Raw genomic sequence first — 20,092 nt, 5'->3', positions numbered from 1 at the left:
ACACACTACGCCGCCAGGGACTCAAATCCTGCAGTGCCAGACGTGTCCCCCTGCTTAAGCCTGTACATGTCCAGCCCCGTCTCAAGTTTGCTAGAGAGCATTTGGATGATCCAGAAGAAGATTGGGAGAATGTCATATGGTCAGATGAAACCAAAATAGAACTTTTTGGTAAAAACTAAACTCGTCGTGTTTGGAGGACAAAGAATGCTGAGTTGCATCCAAAGAACACCATACCTACTGTGAAGCATGGGGGTGGAAACATCATGCTTTGGGGCTGTTTTTCTGCAAAAGGACCAGGACGACTGATCCGTGTAAAGAAAAGAATGAATGGGGCCATGTATCGTGAGATTGAGTGAAAACCTTCTTCCATCAGCAAGGGCATTGAAGATGAAATGTGGCTGGGTCTTTCAGCATGACAATGATCCCAAACACACCGCCTGGGCAATGAAGAAGTGGCTTCGTAAGAAGCATTTCAAGGTCCTGGAGTGGCCTAGCCAGTCTCCAGATCTCAACCCCATTGAACATCTTTGGAGGGAGTTGAAAGTCCGTGTTGCCCAGCAACAGCCCCCAAAAAATCACTGCTCTAGAGGAGATCTGCATGGAGGAATGGGCCAAAATAACAGCAACAGTATGTGAAAACCTTGTGAAGACTTACAGAAAACGTTTGACCTCTGTCATTGCCAACAAAGGGTATATAACAAGTATTGAGATAAACTTTTGTTATTGACCAAATACTTATTTTCCACCATAATTTGCAAGTAAATTCATTAAAAATCCTACAATGTGATTTTCTGGATTTTTTTTCTCATTTTGTCTGTCATAGTTAAAGTGTACCTATGATGAAAATTACAGGCCTCTCTCATTGTTTTAAGTGGGAGAACTTGCACAATTGGTGGCTGACTAAATACTTTTTTGCCCCACTGTAGTACCTCAATCAGCCTGACTAACCGGTGCCTGCATGTAGCCTCGCTACTGTATATAGCCTTGCTACTGTTATTTTTCACATCTTTTCACTGTTGTTTTTATTTTTTTACTTAACTATTGTTCACCTAATACCTTTTTTGCACTGTTGGTTAGAGCCTGTAAGTAAGCATTTCACTGTAAGATCTACTACACCTGTTGTGTTCGGTGCACATGACAAATAAACGTTGATTTGATTTTAGATTCAGATTATCCGTTTTATACAGTACCGGTGTAGAGTCAGGTTAGACAACGTACACAGTAAAAAAAGTGTTGTTTCTAGATGTCAAATGTAAAACTGTATGAGCATGTATAGCCTGTTATACTGAAACAAATATTTCATTGCCAAGTTGAGGTGACATAACTTAACATTTTAAGGCAGCAGAGTAACGTGAAAATAGAACTTGGGAAATCATGTTGAGTTATTAACCTGACCCGATATGACACTGTCCCTTATGGCATGAAGTGACATCCCTGAGAGACAAACACGAACTAAACAACACATACTTAATGGCTCCTATAAATGGTTGATCTAAAAGCGCAGATCAAGTCTTTCATTAAATCAAGTTTATTGAATAAAGCATCTTTTTTATGATTTTGTGGTACAAAACACAATGCTACCAGTTGTAAATAGGTTGTCTTACAGTCAGAAAATACACTATCACTATTTTTTTATCTGTGAGTTTTTGGATCAATCAATTCATTTTCTGACTGATTACAATTTGCATTCGGTGTCCTGAGGTTTCTTATGATCCATTTTAACGTAATAAATGCAATCATTTAGGAATTTATTATGGAACATTTAAACAATTGAAATATGACCGGCATGGCCATTCTAGTAGTTCTGGAATTCCGGCGCTCTGTGAGTGTTAAAATGAAAGTGAGGAGCCGTCAACAGTCAAACATGAAAACCATTTCACAAATCAATTAGGAGGAAAAGCGTGTCAAAATGTCTCAAAACACCTTCTGTACCACATTTTCACGTAGAAAGTGTTATAGAAACATCATGCAATTATGTTTTATTTGTTCCATCTGGTCTGAGACAACATTAAACTTGTGTGTGGATCCCCAGGGTATGCAGGTACCACATGTTGAGACACTGGACTCTCTCCTATGTGAGTTCTCTGATGTGACTTCATACTGGAGCGCTGGGTGAAGCATTTCCCACACTGTGTGCACTCATAGGGCTTCTCCCCGCTGTGGACCACAGCATGTCTGATCAGGTTGCACTGCTTGGTGAAACTCCTGCCACACTGTTCGCAGGTGTACGGTTTCTCTCCGGTGTGACTCCGGAGGTGTTCTTTGAGCTGGCTGAAACGCTGGAAGCTCTTCCCACAGAAGGTGCAGCTGAAACGCCTCTCAGTGGTGCCGCCCGACCTCCACTGAGTCCTCATTCTCTTCACCATGTTAAAACTACTGCGACTCAGGCTGTATCCAGAGAAGGTAGAGGTGGTGGCCATGTTTGACCCTGTCATGCACTCACTCATTCTCACAGTTGCTTCTGAAGCCCTGTGCTGATGCTGCCTTGGCTGTAGAGCTAAACTATTTCCTTCATTATTTGAGTTCAGCGTCTCACTGCTCTGTCCTTCTGGCATCTGTTGTCTAGTCTCATCAGCCAATGTCCTGACATGTTTTTTCATGTGTGCTGCTGTACTGAACATGTTAGCATGTGGTTTCCCTCTAGAAGAGTGAATCGATGGCCCTACACCATCTGTCATAGTAGGTAGGGATGGCAGCCCACTGTGAGGTGGAAAAATTGAGATATTCTGAGAGTGCTCTTCTGTGGAATGAAAGGAAAAATCTGGGTGGCCTTCAGGGTCAGTTTCTCGGCCTGGATCCACAGATGTCCACTGCTGCCCATCAGTCTCATCCATGACAAACTGGTCAGGTCCTGCCAGGGCCGTGGTCTGATCCAGCTCCTCCTCTTTCTCATCCTTCACCATCACTAGCTCTTGTGAGTCCTCATCCTCGGCTGGCCGGTGCTGCTCTGTGCTGAACACCTTTGATTTCTCTACAGACATACACCGTGGTGTGCCTGGTTCCTTTGGACCATCAGAATTGGGGTAATGTTCCACTGAGTCTTCAGGAGATATGTTGGGTTGTGTGATGAAGTCCTCATCAAAGTGCCGTTGCTCAAAGGATGGTGGTTGCCCAGGCTTGGAACCAGACTCTAAAGATTTGGGATAAATATAAAAGAAACATTCAAAAAGACACTTAACCCTTTACACTTGTGGGATTTGGTTCTATATGAATAGGGCTAAATTTAAATGTTTTTTACAAAGACATATGAAATGCATAAGCATGGTAGCACTTGAAAGGGAGCAGTTTGGAGATTATGGGGAAATTATTAGACTAACGTTGAGGATACAACAGTTCACCTGACACAAGACTGAATCCAAACATTACACTCTTGATTTTATGTGCATTTTACATTTACTGTACTTTTTGCCACATTTGTTGATAACAAAAATCAGAAAATGTTCTGGATACATTCAGTAACATGATAAGAATATTCCTGGAAATGTGGGGTGGGTGCAACATAAGACAGAAACATGACAAGGGTTTGACTGAGAGGACTAACTGGTGTCTCCAAGTGGCCACACTCCTCTCCAAAGTGTACACAGGTCCTAAGTCATTTCAATACACTTTCATGACTCAAACAAGTCTTCAACTATAAGGTGCTTTGCAGAACTAGAACAAGCACACTTGTAGCTGTTTTGTTTGTAACGCAGCCCTGCATCCCCGCCTTCACACAATTAATGTTGTTGTTTACTTAATCCAAAACCTGACCATTTTAAATTACAATCTGGGTCAGCTGGGCATCATTTGAAAGTTTGTTATATTGCCAACTTGATCAGCTAAGTTATAAAATACAATCTTACAGTGTTAGGCTTTCACAAGGGAATTCAGAGAAACATACCGTAATTTTGGTGCGCATAGAAAGGAGTAATGAGTGCATTCAAGTGCGTGTTCTGTGCCAAATTCTCTTCACAATAGGCCCCCAAAAAATAGGCTCATTCTGTTCAGAACAACCCCATGGTATGACGCCATGTCATCTTGTAACTGTACATCAAACATGGTGATCATAAATGATGACACTGTTTATGACATGGGTTTTATGATACGGAAATGTGAAGTGCACATTTGAACTCACGGGTGTTTGGCTTGCTCGTATCAATGCCGTATGTATTATAATCCTCAATGTCTCCTCTTTCAAAATACATTGAGTCCTCTTAATTTACAGCATTTCACTCACTCAGACAACAACAAATGTGCAAAAGTTTGACAATTAGCGGGAGGGATAGGGGCAACAACTTGTCGCGTGTGGTGCTCATGTCAGAGCGGCTGTCAGTCAAAACACACACAGCACTGTGAAGCGGCGCAGAGCCTGGGATCTGACGTCATTTACAGCATGTTACTGTACAGCCACTACGTTCCAATTTAGGCACTTATCTGTGCCCAAATCTGCCATTTTCAACCCGTATAGAGGTACGAGAGTAAAGGGCTACCAGTAGCAAATCATGACAGCTTTGGAACGGACTGTGTGTGTATGTGCACTCCATATGGCAGAACATAAAACGCCCAACACCAGTGTAGCAACTTGCAACGTGTGTAACACCACACCCACACAGTCTTCCATAGGCAGACAGAGCAGTACCCCTTATGGTCGCACCCACCCTCTCCAGTGATCCTGAGCTCTTCCTGAAGGTCAGTCTTCCACACATCCTCTGCCGTCTCCTCATCTTTGATCAGTATTGGTTCAGTCTCTGCTCTCTGCTCCACATCTGTAGGCTGTAACAGGGGACTGAGGTTATCACTCTGGGACACACCATATTTAACACTTTCATACTCATGAATCACACAAAAACTGTAAATTCTCCTGACATTCCAATAACAGAATTGATCCAAGAGGTCAGGTCTTTGTAATTGTAAAAGGTGATGCATCACACCTGGGGTTGAGAGTCCTCTTCAACAGCCATCTCTCCATCTCTCCACTGTGAGCAAATCCTCTGCTTGTTCAAAACAATCTTGACTGGATATAAAGATCTCTCTGCTGCCATGGGGTAATAAAATAAAATTGTAATCAGTTAAATATTAGGGCTATTCACACATTTGGGTTTTGGATAGGCAATCAAATAATCTAGCTCCACCTTGTTACAGCGGTGATATGTGAATGCTTCTATACAGCCGTTACACATTAGCTAATATAAAGCACAGCAGCCACATTTTGAACTAAGCTGTTCTTGGCGCCACTTCGTTGTCAATTCGGGAGAAAAGTCTAAGTTAAAGATGCCCCTGTCTAATTGCAGATGGTTCTCCAAAAAAACAGAAAAATATTAAATACACATTTTACACTGAATTTCAGCTTCCAGACACATGTAGAAGAAGATGACAGAGTCACATACCATGATACAATATGTATTAACCCTAGATGATTGACAGGGGGCTCTGTTGAAGCCACCACAGAGCCATTTTGGTACTCCTCCTCTAGGGTAAAAAAATCATATTTTGGAAGCTATAGAACAGGCCTATTGCACTGTTTATATCTCAATATTAAATCATTTCTGGGTAACAATTAAGTACCTTACTGTAATTGTTTTCTCATTTAAAAAAAAATCTTAGCTAAGAGCAATTTATCAAGCAAGAACTTTGCTAGGACTGTCAGAATAGTCTGAGAAGGGAGGAAAAAACTGAAAACTAGCTGATTTTGGCAGAGAGGTTTGGAACTTTCTTATTGGTCTAACTAATTTACCAAAACTCCATCCCACCAAAACAGGCTGAAATTTCAGGCGGTCTTTTCGAATGGGTCTTACACTAAAACAGCATTATCATAATTTTCACAATTTCACAGTATTATTCCAACCTCATAGTGTGGAAATATATATAGATCACAGGAAAATCAAGTTTTGGACTGCACTGTGTCTTTAATGTCTACATTAGCTTTGACAATTATATTCTATTGCAGACACCTTAATGCAGGGATCATCAACTAGATTCAGCTGCGGGCCAATTTGTTATTGAGCAGATGGTCGGGGGGGGGGCAGATTTTTAAAAAAAAATGTTTTTTTAATGTTGACCGCAAACTGACCGCAAGAAGCCTAAACAGATATAATATTTGACTAAAACATAATAATTTCAAACCTTGATTACATTTTGGAACATTGTCCCGCACAGGGTGCCTTCTTTCGGATGGGACGTGGTCATTCAAAATCCTATGGAGCTTATTGTAAAAGTATGGGTGTTCACTCAGGTGTCATGGCTAAACTCCCAACCTGGCAATATATATATATATATATATATATATATATACACATACATAATATATGTATATAGATATGTGTATGTATATATAACATATATATGCACATGTATGTATATATACACACACACATACATACATATAAGTGTATATATACAAATATATATATATATGTGTGTGTGTGTGTGTATATATACACACGTATATATGTATGTATATACACATATATATATATATATATATATGTATATATATATATATATATATGTGTGTATATATAGATGTGTGTATATAATGTATTTGTATATAATGTATTAATGTATTTGGCTAAGGTTTATGTAAACTTCCGACTTAGTACTAATGTTACATGTCATTGTGTACTTGAAATGTATAGAAATACTGTTGAATTCCATTCATTCCTATGGAGAACTACTCTGTTTCCACTAAGTTCTATATAAGGGGTTACCAAAATTTTTCACTTAAGCTCCCCTTCAAGCATTGGGGAACATCCCATACCCCCGCCTGCGTGCCATGTCTATTTCTATGGGCACAAGGAATGTTCACGACACAAACTGTTCACACCCCTCTTGCAGGCAGAAAGAAATCTTTGATGGTTTAAAGCTAATTTCCTGCAATTCTATACATTTTGCCATGGGATGGAGATGTTTTATTTTTTTTGTTGCCATTTTGAAGCTAAATTCCTGCTATTCTACACATTTTGCTACGTCTTCTGTGTATTCATGTTATATTTGTGTTACTCAAACGTTACAACAAAATCAATGGGCTAAAAAACTAGCTAAAAAGCGTTAGCTGTCATGGGATAGTTGATCTGAATATTTCTGACAAGTTATAAATAGCGCTCTAAGGTCTGCAATGACTGACATGACAAGAGGAACACTGCGGATGTAATACCCAATTTCAAAATTGCACCTTGTGCATGCTACTATTACAACTTTCAAGAGTAGGTTGAAAGCCGGGTATAGAATAATGATTTGTATAAACCCTGGATTACTGACAACGGGCGCTGTATTGAAGCCCCCATCAGTCATCTTGGCACAGCCATCTTGGCATTCCTCCTCATTTGTAAAAAATATATATATTTTGGGAGCTATAGAAATGCATTTCTTAATGTCTACATTCGTTTTTGGCACGTTTATTCTATTACAGATACCTTCATGCACACTTTTAAATTATATTGTGAGCTAAACATACAAATAAAATAAAATATTGAAATAAAATCCTTAACTTTTTGGGGGGGAAGAGTACTAATGTTACTGCCCCACCACAGGAAAAAAATATATTCCATTCATTCGTATGGAGGACTGCTCCTACTAGGGAGTGCCAATATAACCGACCGGTGGCTTCAAAGCCCCTCAATGTCCAATAAATAACATCAGCAATCCAGGGTTTATATAAATCATCATCACTGGAAACTAGTGATGACCGGACTGTCACTAGTTAACACAGTCACAAAGTCATAATTATGGCTAAACCCCGGCCATTTCCACAATTTATTATGTTACGGTCAGATGTTAACCCTAGACACACTGCTATCATTATGCCTCATCTTAAATTATGACCAGAATGCTACATTTTGAAGCCAATTTTGACTTTGTGGATGTGTTATCTGTGGAAACCTGGGGAATGTCAATATTACAGCCGGTGACTTCGAAGCCTTTCATTGGCCACTACATAGCAATCCGCAATTCAGGATTTAAACATGTCCGAGAATATTCAGAAAGATATATTACATCCACGTTTTGTATCGAGTGAAAACCTTTTGCATGTGTGTTTTGGTCGCACTGAAACAGTGCAAAACAGAGAACTACACACATGCAAAATGAATTTCTCACTCGATACAAGACTTGCATTTAATATTTTTCTGAATATTCTGTTTTTGTTCAGAACCACCTGCAACTGGATACGGACATTTATATGATACCATATTCTCCCCGAATCGAGAACAGAGAAACTATCGCCAAAAACAGGTTAGTTGAAAAATTGCCTACTATGATTTACACTAGCTAATGTGTAACGGATGTAACTTAACGTTATAGAATCATTCACATATCACCGTAGTAAAAGTATATACAAAAATCTACTACCTTTTCTCCTGACTCGTCCTCGCGTCTTCTTCAGCTCTCCCTCCATCATTTGACACTTCCTTTTCAGTCCATCAATATCTCGCTGGCTTTGGGTTACTTCCAAACGTATAACTGCACAGCTATCATCAACTCGTTTGTTTATTTCTGCTACAGCTGCTTTAGCTAATATCTCCATAATGGATACTAACTGCGACTGAAAATTGCAGCTGGCCATCTTGTCCAATCCAAATGACAGATTTGTATTCTCTGTGTGAAGTATATAGTCGAGTATTTCAATGCTAATGTTCAATAAAGAATCCGTAGATGTTAATAAACTGCAACAATTTTTTCAAGTGGGAGATGCGTGCGCAAATGCACACGTGACGTAAGTAAATATTACCGTAAATAAGACTGCAACAGCCCTTCAAAATTCGTACATTTAGGGTAATCATATCTATTGAATAAAGAATTCAGGTTGTAAAACGTATTCTCTATTTAGTGAAAAGATATGGCTACGTGTAGGGGAGAGTGCAGAGCAATGCAGGTTGGTGTGGTTATTAACGCATAAAAAGCCTACATTTAGGGCTCCCGAGTGGCGCAGCGGTCTAAGGCACTGCATCTCACTGCAAAAAAAATATCCAATTTGCCTTCTCTAGTATGCCATGGGCCCAAATACTGACCTGCCGCAATCATGTGGTGACATTGAGCTAGAAATGGAGGAGTCTAGTGGGGGCAAAGGTGGCTGGATAACTGCAGTGACTGTGGAGGGAGGTAGCTGCACTGCAGTACAATGACACTCACATACCCATACACATTTTGATACATATTGTGAATCATCTGTAAACAAGTTGTTATATGAATGATTTATTAACTGCACTGTTATTATGTGTCCTGTTGGTGGTGTGTGGAGATTCCAAGGTGAATATGTGGTTCATGGGTTAACTATTGATTAAATTAGTGTTTAATGAGGGTTTTAGTTGTTGATCTTCAACTAGTCTGACCTGAGGTGGAAGCCAGATAAGAATAGTTTTTTGCCAGTGCCAGGATGGGGCCTTGTTGCACCCTAAAATGTTCCAGCAGCACCATGCTTGCCTCTCCCTCCTGTTTCCTCCACACCCTTAGCCGTTGATCCCTGCCCCGAGATACCAGTAGCTTGGGCTCCTCTGAAGCGAGCCAAATCAGGTAGAGGATGGACACCCGCAGATCCTCGCTAGCCCACGTCCTCTAACCTGCACAATAGGGTTGGGGTGGTTTCATTAGTTCTTAATCACTGATGTTGTGTTCAGTGATGTATTTAATTAATTTAGTTCATTGGCTTACAGAGTTGTTGGCAAACTTGTAAAACCATATACCTGATTTAAGACTCAAGGGTTTCAACCCATCACCATGGTAACCCACTGCTGCATAACCCCCAGTGACAGCCACACAGAGAAGTGGGCTCCGAGGTTGACATCTTCTTTCCCTTCTGAACAACGGACTCCTGTCAAAGCAAACAACTACAATAACAAAGTGATTTTTGAACATCCAAGTGACAGAAATGGACATTGACGAACTACGGCATATCTTGGGATCTCCAAACACATTCACCGAGCGGCTCAGAGCTGGTCACCTTCGGGGTCAAAGGTCACACAGTTCAGAGGTCTAGGACTCGACACGGCTGTGACCAGACTGGCCTTGGAAGATGCATCCAGAGATGCCGTCACAGCTGATCACCTGTGACCTCACTTCCTGTTAACGGCCAAGCGATTGTGCAATTTGAAACTCACATATAGTCCTTTCCTAGTTTGTCAGGTCAGTGACATATTGTTTTTATTGACAGAGGGCAGAAATATACCTGTCTAGTCTTTTTGGATGAGATGGAGGGTCCCCTGTCCAGTCCCAACTGCCATATCCCCACCCCCTGGACTCAGAGGGGAAGATGGAAATCACTGTGATTAGAGGCCACCATAATCTCTAATATCGTCACAACTAGGGTAATAAACAATATACCAACCTCTGAGGTAGCTAAGACAGGTCAATATGGCCTGTAATAACATTGCTGTAAAAATCACTTACACAAACAGCATAAGATAAGCCACTGTACCTGTTCTCCGGTTGAGTATCTTGTTCATCTTTTAGCCACCTCATCACATGCACCCCTTTTCCTCCAATTCCCATCATGCCTTGTGGCCGGGCATAAGCGGGAGTGTGGTGGGGCTTGTTGAGAGCTTGCTGGAGAAACAGGGCTGGTCATGAGGTGAGCACGGTGCTGCAGGAACCTCACACAACCCTTCAGACCACTCTGGGCGTCCTCTTTACAGGAAAAGGAGAGGAAGACTTAACTCAGGGTTTTCTGTCTGAGGAATATCTAGAGAGACTTTGCTATACAGATAGAAACAGGTAGAAAATGATAAATTCTATTACCTGAAGAGTCCGATGAGCCAATACCTTCAGACTCAAACCTCTTGCCTGCAGAGGAGAGAATGATAAAAGAGGAGATGAAAAGCTGTTAGAGAAAACCGATCATAGTTGCCTGGACAGGCTGGTTGAGGCTGTTCACCATTTCTCCATATGCCCAGAGAGGTGACTTACTAAACAAGCTGTAGGTTTCCAGGAGATGGAGCAGGAGGCCATGGCGCACCTTGGCAAACAGGAAATGTTAACTGGAGAGCAGGGAACATAGTGCGTCCCACTGACCTTTCATCTGACCAAAGACAGACAACCAAGAGTTAAAAGTCGTGTTTCCCTGCTCAGACATTGACATAGTATCTATGTCTCTGTGTTTTGTAATATATACATGTCAAATCAAATCAAATCAAATTTGTTTATATAGCCCTTCGTACATCAGCTGATATCTCAAAGTGCTGTACAGAAACCCAGCCTAAAACCCCAAACAGCAAGCAATGCAGGTGTAGAAGCACGGTGGCTAGGAAAAACTCCCTAGAAAGGCCAAAACCTAGGAAGAAGAGAGGAACCAGGCTATGTGAGAGGAACCAGGCTATGTGGGGTGGCCAGTCCTCTTCTGGCTGTGCCGGGTGGAGATTATAACAGAACATGGCCAAGATGTTCAAATGTTCATAAATGACCAGCATGGTCGTATAATAATAAGGCAGAACAGTTGAAACTGGAGCAACCAAGAGTTAAAAGTCGTGTTTCCCTGCTCAGACATTGACATAGTATCTATGTCTCTGTGTATGTGGTGAGTTTGTGTATGTGTGTGTGATCTTTATCCTAGTACCTACCTGCCATCAGAAGATGAGCTTTGGTCCAGTCAGCCTGTCATGGGAGGAGGAGCTCTTTTTTAAAGGCCAGTCTGACTTTAGGATTGGTCAGAGCCAGGAGGTCATTTGGGCCGTGACAGAGGGATGGATCAATCTGGCTGCAGAAGAACAAGAAAGAGATGGACTGTGTTTATGTTCAATTTCCTACCATTCTCCATTCAACAGGGTATAATCACTCATTTCCTCCCTTAATGACACAAACAGGGAAGCAAACTTACCAAATAAGTTGCAGAAAAACTCCTGTAAACAACAAGCTAATACTTTTCAATTCAATGATGCGTGGTCAGTGTCCAGAGTAGCAAGATACAGTATTATTCCCACATGTGCCTGTGCTATATCTGGCTACAGGAAAAACAGGTGCGCTCACAGTCTGTTTATTTCCTCTATGGACACCGTAGGACTTATTAATGATCATATGATCACATGCTCTTCCCGGGAGAGGCTATGGGCGTCTTTATGTTGTTTCTGTCAGTAAGCATGTTGAGAAGGGCCTGTAAGTAAGCATTTCACTGTTAGTCTACACCTGTTGTTTACAAAACATGTGGCAAATAAAATGTGATTTGATTTGAAATAACAAAATTTGATTCAATCACATGAAGGACAAAACACTCACTATCCAGAAAAGGATTAGACTATACATAGGCATCATTCAGTTTACCTAAGTTACTGGGTAAACAATATGAAAAGGATTAGACTACATGTACATACGTTTACATAAATTACTGGGTAAACAATATGCCAAGCAATATGCCAAACGGTCAAATGCATTTGGTATTGACCCGACGATTGGTGTCTGGGGTACTTGCTCAGATTAAGCCTCTCAAATGGCCAGTTTAGAAATCCCCTACAATAACCCATGTGTAGCCTACAATATGTATTCCATTTTATTCACACTTAGACAGTCAACAAAGTTGAATTTGTTTGGTGACAAAAATATAACAGACAAGACAAATTGTGGGCTATAACATGGGAAACAACAATACAGTACCATCTAGATAAGCTATATAGATTAGCTATATTGTCGCAAGTAGGATATTATATATTTATTTGCATTCGAAATTTGGATCACACGTATGCAATTGGATTGTAAGGATAAAGATGTATTTACAGTGCCTTCAGAAAGTATTCATACCCCATGAATTGTTCCACATTTCATTGTGTTACAGCCTAAATTCAAAATGGATTAACTAGGTTCTTTTAACCCATCTACACACAATAACAAATAATGACAAAGTGAACACGTTTAGAAATGTTTGCAAATTAATTTAAAATGAAAAACAGAAAATGCTTTGGTTCTGACTTCAAGTGTAGTTGGTTAGGCAAAGCGAGAGGGATAACCAAGGGGAAACTGCTCCCACAGTTTTGCTTCGGTACTGCAGTTTATTTTACGCCCGGGCCAGAAAGACCATTTCCATAGATGGCCACGTAGAGATGTCAGATTTGAACATTCTTAGCAAGACAGTTTAGTCATTACCTTTGTGCACAAAACATCCATTGTATTATTAGTGGCCCAAAATTTGTATCACTTACTGCCGAAGATATTAACATTTTATATTCATCCAAAGACCAGGTCGCACATGCCCTTAATGCTATTACTGCATTTTCTATTGCATCAGGATTAAAACAGAATGTTTCTAAATGTGAAATCTTATGTTTATTTGACTCTGATGATAAAGAAATTGAAAATATTCCTGTAAAGGACTGTGTTAAATATTTAGGAATACATCTGTCAAAAAACCACTTAGTCAGACAACATTTGAATTTCTCTCCTAAAATTAAGAGAACTAAAAATATATTTAATAATTGGCTACAAAGAGATCTTTCTATACTTGGGAGAGTACTTCTGTCCAAGGCAGAGGGACTGTCTCGTTTTGTGTACCCCTCATTATCGTTATGTGTAAATCCAGCTACTTGTAAAGAGATCAATAAGATGGACAGTAACAAATAATTAACGAGCAGCAGTAGCGAGGCTATATACAGGGGGTACCGGTACAGAGTCAATGTGCGGGGGCACCGGTTAGTTGAGTTCATTGACGTAATATGTACATGTAGGTAGAGTTAAAGTGACTATGCATAGTTAATAAACAGAGAGTAGCAGCAGTCTAAAGGGGTGGGAGGGGCGATGACAATGCAAATAGTCTGGGTAGCCATTTGATTAGCTGTTCAGGAGTCTTATGGCTTGGGGGTAGGAGCTGTTAAGAAGTCTTTTGGACCTAGACTTGGCACTCTGGTACCGTGTGGTAGCAGACAGAACAGTCTATGACTAGGGTGGCTGGAGTCTTTGATGATTTTTAGGGCCTTCCTCTGACACTGCCTGGTATAGAGGTCTTGGATGGCAGGAAGCTTGGTCCCAGTGATGTACTGGGCCGTACACACTACCCTCTGTAGTGACTTGTGGTCGGAGGCCGAGCAGTTTAGCTACATCTAATGCAGAGTATGGGATATATTGGGAAGTGCTGAAATGTAAAATCCGCTCAGCCTGTATTACTTCTGGAAAAAGGCTTGCTTTAAGAAGGAGATGTGAGGTAACTGAACTCTCTAAGACAATTGCGGATATCACAGAGATTGAGCATCTTGATCTTAATGAGAAAGCTAAATTGAATGATTTACAGAATCAACTAGATACATTGTATGAGGAAAATGCTAGAGGAGCTTTCATAAGATCCAGAAAACAATGGCTTGAAAAAGGTGAAAAGAACAGTAGATACTTTTTTAATTTGGAAAAGAGGAGAGGGAAACTCAACACACTTCGGAAATTTAAGATTAATGGGGTTACCACTGAGGATAGAGAGTTGTTATCAGACTTTACCACTAAGTTTTATGAGAATCTTTACTCCTTAGATAACAATTTGAGTGACTCTAAGGATCTCCTTGATTCTATAGAGAATGTTAATTCGATGAGTGAAGAATTCAATCGGTCTTGTTGTCAAGATTTATCCATTATGGACATCCAGTACGGGGTTGCTCAGTTAAAAAAATAACAAATCTCCAGGTTGTGATGGATTAACCTCTGAATTTTACAAAACCTTCTCTGAAGAAATAGCACTATTTTTACTTGAAACCTTTAAGGAGGCGAAAAGAAGGGAGAACTACCTGCCTCTCTGAAGCAATGGGTTATTACTCTTATACCTAAACCACACAAGGATCTCGACTAAAAAATGATAGCCTTAATTTTTGCAAAAAGGTTAAAGTGTTGCTTGAATGATCGGATTGATGAATGTCAACCAGGGTTTATGAAAGGGTGCCATATATTTAATAATCTGAGGCTGGTGTTAGACTTGGTTGAGTATTGTGATCTATTGGATGACTTCCCTGTTATCCTATTTTTGGATTTTCAGAAAGCATTTGATACAGTAAGTCAGAATTTTATCTTTGATTGTCTTAAGCATTTTTTTGTTGATGCTATTAGAACTCTGTATAATGGTGGCAATAGCTGTATGAAACACTGTCATGGAACATCTTCAAGGTTTAACATTTACAAAGGAATACGACGAGGTTGTCCACTTTCACCTTTTTTATTTTTGTTAGTATCTCAAATGTTATGCTCATTAGTTCATAAAAGTCCATTTGAAGGCATTCCATTCCATTCCAGAGAGATCAGATATCCCAACTGGTGGATGACACCTCACTTTAAAAAAAAAATGTGTCACAAGCTAGATTAGCATTGGATATCGTGAAGCAGTCCTCCAAAATCTCAGGTCTGGCATTAAATCTTTCCAAATGTGAGATGTTTGTTTTGAAATGAGCAGATTGTAACATCTCAATCCAGCAGATTGTAACATCTCTGAAAAAGATACTGTAACCTACCTCAGTGTAAAGATCACCCAAAATCTTAAGGCTGTGAATGATCTTAATTTGAACCCTGTAACTGAATCTGTCAAAAAAAAATATCCTCATGGTTAGGGAGGGATTTAAGTCTTCAAGGAAGGGTGCTTTTATCCAAAGCTGAGGGGTTATCTCGTGCATCCTATCTTTTTTCATCTATTGACATTCCCAAATCCACTTGCTGTACTTTAGATAGGCTTTTGTACAACTTCATATGGAAAAACAAGCCACATAAGATAAAAAGAGATGCTATCACCAACAGGGTTTGTGATGGCGGTCTAAATGTCTTAGACTTCACTCTCTTCAATCAGATATCAAAGGTCAACTGGATTAAAAGGTACATAAAAAAAATCCTCATAGTTTCTGGAATATTATACCTCATTTTGTTTTTCAGAAGTTCGGAGGGCTTAATTCTTTACTACAATGTCCATATATTGTGGGTAAACTTCCTGTGAAACTGGCAGCTTTTCACAAGTAGGCTTTAATGTGCTGGGCTTTGTTGTATAAACACAACTTCTCACCTCATAAATGTTTTATATGGAACAATGGGTCGATATTACATAGAAACAAGATGTTATTTAACCATAAATGGTCCTCGAAAAACATTGTCCTTGTCAGCCAATTAGTTAATATTAGAGGGAATCTATTTACACTGAAAGAATTTATGGAAAGATACAACTTTGAGGTTTCAAGCAAGGAATATGACACTGTTATTAAAACTATACCTAGTGGGATAAAAACTTTACTTCAGAATAATGCATATTTTGGAATATCTCCGATTGTAAGCGATATCCAGGTGAATGGCATTGGTCTACTAGATATGAAATTCAACAATCGTTTATTAAAGGATATTTTCTACGGGAAGTCTATTCCCTCTGCGATATTTTGCTGGGCTTCATCGTTTGATGTAAACTGGCACCGTGCTTGGCTCACTCCACACAGATTTATGGTGACCAATAAAGTAAAGGAGATCTCCTTTAAGATTATCCATAGATTCTATCCGTGTAATAGCTTGCTTTCTAAATATATACCTGATGTTACCAGTGAATGCAGTTTTTGTGAACTAGAAACTGAATCTATTGAACACTTATTCTGTCATTGTTTATATAGTGAAGTGTTCTGGACTGATGTAAAACTATATCTTGGCCTCAAATTGCATACAACCATAGAAATGTTTAAGTTTGACATATTATTTTACTACACTGATTCCACAATTGAACGTGAGTATGTCATAAATCTCTTTATTTTATTAGGAAAACATTTCGTACACAAATCAAAATTTATGAAGAAAAAGCCCCTTTTCTTAATTTTTTAATCTGATTTGGAAAACTATTTAGAGTCTTTAAAACGTATACAAAACAAAATGTAAAAAAAATGTATTCGCTATATGTCTGTATTTGAATTGATATAATGTGGATTATTTTTATTTTATTTATTTTTATTTTATTTTTGGATTCGTTTTATTTTAGTTTATGTTTTGCATGTTACTGTTAATAAAAAATAAATAATAAAAGGAGCTATTTCCTTGTCGGAGTTTACCCAGAATACGCCGAGCGGCCCATTGCCAACGTACACCGTGTGTTAACAGATATACTTTTTGAGGAGATAAGAAACTCCTTAGTTATCAATTAACGGCCGCGCGGGGCATTCTGGGTGATTCTGGGACAAGACGAGCTCTCCTACAAGGAGTGAATGGGAGTCAATTGGGCGCTAGTTCAAAAACCCAACATTAGCATGAATTTTGTAAACAAGAAGTACGATATCATTAACAAATCCGAGACGTGAGATAATTAACTTATTATCTGTAATATCGTATAGCTTTGGAATCGGGACAATGTACTTTCAAGGAAAATAGGCAAGTTTCTCGACTCATACCCTGACTTTGAGAATGGAACGTGACGATGAGTTTTTAGCAACCACATGACGCAGAATGACAACTTAAACGCGATTGGGCGACAGTCTGCCTCCATTCATTTCCAAATGAGATTCCCATCTCCTCCTTTCTCTATTATCGCTGGTATTATTACGATTCCTTAAAAGTATATCCGCTCCTCCCCTCAGTTTGTTTTCGCGGAAGTAAAATCCATCAGCGATAGCTATCCGACTATTGTCTTTTCCTACCGAACATTCTTTAGAAACATAACACTGGTCCGATAAAATGTTGTTCCAGGAGAATATGACCAACTGTGTTACTTTTCAGACCAAATTATCATCCGTTATGGATGTGTTGGCCAAAGCTGCAGTGACCGAAATAAGTAAATTGTTTGATGATGGATTTGCTGTGTTACGCTTGGAAATGTGCCACAGAGAAAATGAAATTGAAGCCTTGAAAAGAAAATTATTCATGGAGAACGAACGGCAAGCGACGAGTTCAAAACAGCGAGAAGCAGGCAATTCTTTCACATGCTCTTCGTCTTCCAGAAGGACAGAGCACGGTAAGCCTGCGCGCGTGCTTGCTTACTGTACTAGCTAACTAGATTGACTTATCTACAATGTGTTGTTGTCTAGTGTCCATCTCAGCTCGGGTCAATTCTTCAAGAACATATCAAATACAGTAACAACATAACTGACAATAATTTAGCTCAATGCCTATCTAGTGTACATATTGCCAGGAAACCCAACGTTGAATTGCATTGAATTCTGTTGTGCAGAAAGGAGTTTGAGTCAGGGCAGTTTCCTCTCACGACCTCTGTTGAATACAATTATATTTTAACCTACTTTATCGGTTGTCCGTGCAGTTGGTCTTTTTGGCGTTAGGAATGTGACAATATATCCACGGAAAATTATGATTACATCAACTTTACAAAGCTCTGGTAGTGGGTTCAGATTTCTATCACCTGAAGCATGCACATAACCATGTAAGCACGAGCTCGGCAAGTATGCATGCATTTCATGAATGTATTTTATTATCTTGTGCACATGCTTCAGGTGATAGATACCCGAAAGCACTGCCAGTGCTTTAGAAAAGTTGATGTAATTATACTTTCCTGTGGATATATTGCCTCACATACCTACCTCCAAAAGGAGCAACCACACAGACAAATATCAACAAGTTCAAAATGAATTTTATTCAACATTCTGACTTGGAGAGGTTGTGAAGGGAAACGTTCCAGATTCAAACACTCATTTCTGCCCTACATAGAATTCAATGCAATTTGAGGTCAGGTTCCCAGGCAAGTGTAGATAATGGGTTTCAGTTCTATTGTTGACCTTTTGTTAAGTTGTCCAGTACACTCTCAACTTTGTTTTACAGTGCTTATGACATATAGCTACTGACAGTTCAGTTAAACCTTCCCTTTCAGGGTCCAAGGGGTCTGATGAGGATGCTGGTGAAAGGACTTCATTTGAGCAGACCACCAGGGACAAAGTAATCACACCTAAAGACAAACAACTGGATCAAAATAGACCACAGCCACCTGCAGAATCAGTAGAGGGGCTCAATGAACAGTACAGGTCTGGCCAGCGAGAGAAGGGTAGTGCACTAGAGTTTGTGAAGACAGAGCACGAGGAGGAGTATGACGTTATTTCACTACATACATCAGGAAGTGAACATGGCACAGAGCTATCAGATCATCAGGAAACTGAGTTTGCCATGGATTGCAGAGAGAGTCATCTGTGGGCGTCTGTATCAGAGATCAACTGTGACTCTGAGGGTCCTGATTGCTCATATGGTACAGAACAATATAGACAGGATCTCAATACAGACATACAGCTTATTCAAAGTGCTGTGGAGGGTCTTGATAGCGATCCATCATCAGAGATGGGGTACATAAACAGACTAATGAAAGAAGAGATGCGAGCACAGTCTGGTTGGAATGACCAAAGAAGGACCCCTATAGATTTGGTTCAGGCACAACCAGGTCATCACAGAGAGCAAACTATGCACCCAGAGAGAAGGGAGGATGGGACAACTACCAGAGTGCCGTCAGACAAACAAACACGAACCAATGAGGGTGCAGCATATTCTAACGTTTGGCTAAACAATGTATTCTCGCTTACCCCAAATGGTTTCAACTCAGCAAAGGTAGCCTCAAGGAGTACCCCAGCAAGAGAGAAGTGGTTTGTTTGCACCTTTTGCGGAAAGAGCTTTGACAGGGTCAGTCACTTGGAGATGCATCAACGGATTCATACAGGAGAGAAACCGTACAACTGTGTGACATGTGGGAGGTGTTTTGCTCAGCAGAGTAATCTCCGCACACATCAGCGTGTACACCGGGGCCTCAGAACAAAGCAAACGAAAAGTAATCACAATGACGAGATGACTAAGAACATTCTAGAGAAACCAGCTGGGGCCCGTCCCACACATTATGAAACACAACCTCATTAATATCAACTTTTTCTAATGACTGAGAACAGAGAGTTCCTGAGAAGACAGTCAAGACACTCGTGCAAAAAGCCGCAGGATGCTACTTTTGTCTTCCTATTCTGTAAAGTGAGAACAGTGCGACCCTACCACAACTGTTACACTAGTGGTGCTAATATACTGTAGGGAGTTAAAGTTACAGGTTTACATCCTCCTGCTTGTATATTTTAAAAGGAACAGTTATCAAGAGGTGGATCTCCATCGTCTTTTAAGTTTTTGTAGGACTATGCCAGAGACAACACATCTGGAGAGAAAATACAATGCACATGCTTTTATCAATGCATACATTTTTATGAATAAACATGAACATTCTCTGAACTTTGAGCCCTTGTTGTTGTTG

General features: G+C 39.9%; 2 protein-coding genes across 2 annotated transcripts; one reads left to right on the top strand and one right to left on the bottom strand.

Annotated features, from left to right (window-relative positions):
• Positions 1-1,510: 1,510 nt before the first annotated feature.
• Positions 1,511-8,675, bottom strand: LOC112226733 (zinc finger protein 782). The gene is made up of 4 exons (XM_024391250.2): positions 8,326-8,675; positions 4,911-5,014; positions 4,638-4,752; positions 1,511-3,130 (listed from the first exon to the last, which is right to left on the bottom strand). Exons 1-4 carry the CDS (start codon positions 8,537-8,539, stop codon positions 1,980-1,982), a joined length of 1,584 nt encoding a protein of 527 aa, XP_024247018.2. The 5' UTR covers positions 8,540-8,675; the 3' UTR covers positions 1,511-1,979.
• Positions 8,676-17,023: 8,348 nt separating this feature from the next.
• Positions 17,024-20,070, top strand: LOC112226740 (zinc finger protein 473 homolog). The gene is made up of 2 exons (XM_024391259.2): positions 17,024-17,824; positions 18,692-20,070. Exons 1-2 carry the CDS (start codon positions 17,548-17,550, stop codon positions 19,714-19,716), a joined length of 1,302 nt encoding a protein of 433 aa, XP_024247027.1. The 5' UTR covers positions 17,024-17,547; the 3' UTR covers positions 19,717-20,070.
• The last annotated feature ends 22 nt before the right edge of the window (positions 20,071-20,092 follow it).

This window comes from Oncorhynchus tshawytscha, linkage group LG28, assembly GCF_018296145.1.
Source record: "Oncorhynchus tshawytscha isolate Ot180627B linkage group LG28, Otsh_v2.0, whole genome shotgun sequence".
Lineage (NCBI taxonomy): Eukaryota > Metazoa > Chordata > Actinopteri > Salmoniformes > Salmonidae > Oncorhynchus > Oncorhynchus tshawytscha.
Note: the sequence above shows the minus strand (reverse complement) of the source record. Positions and strands in the feature narration are given on the sequence as shown.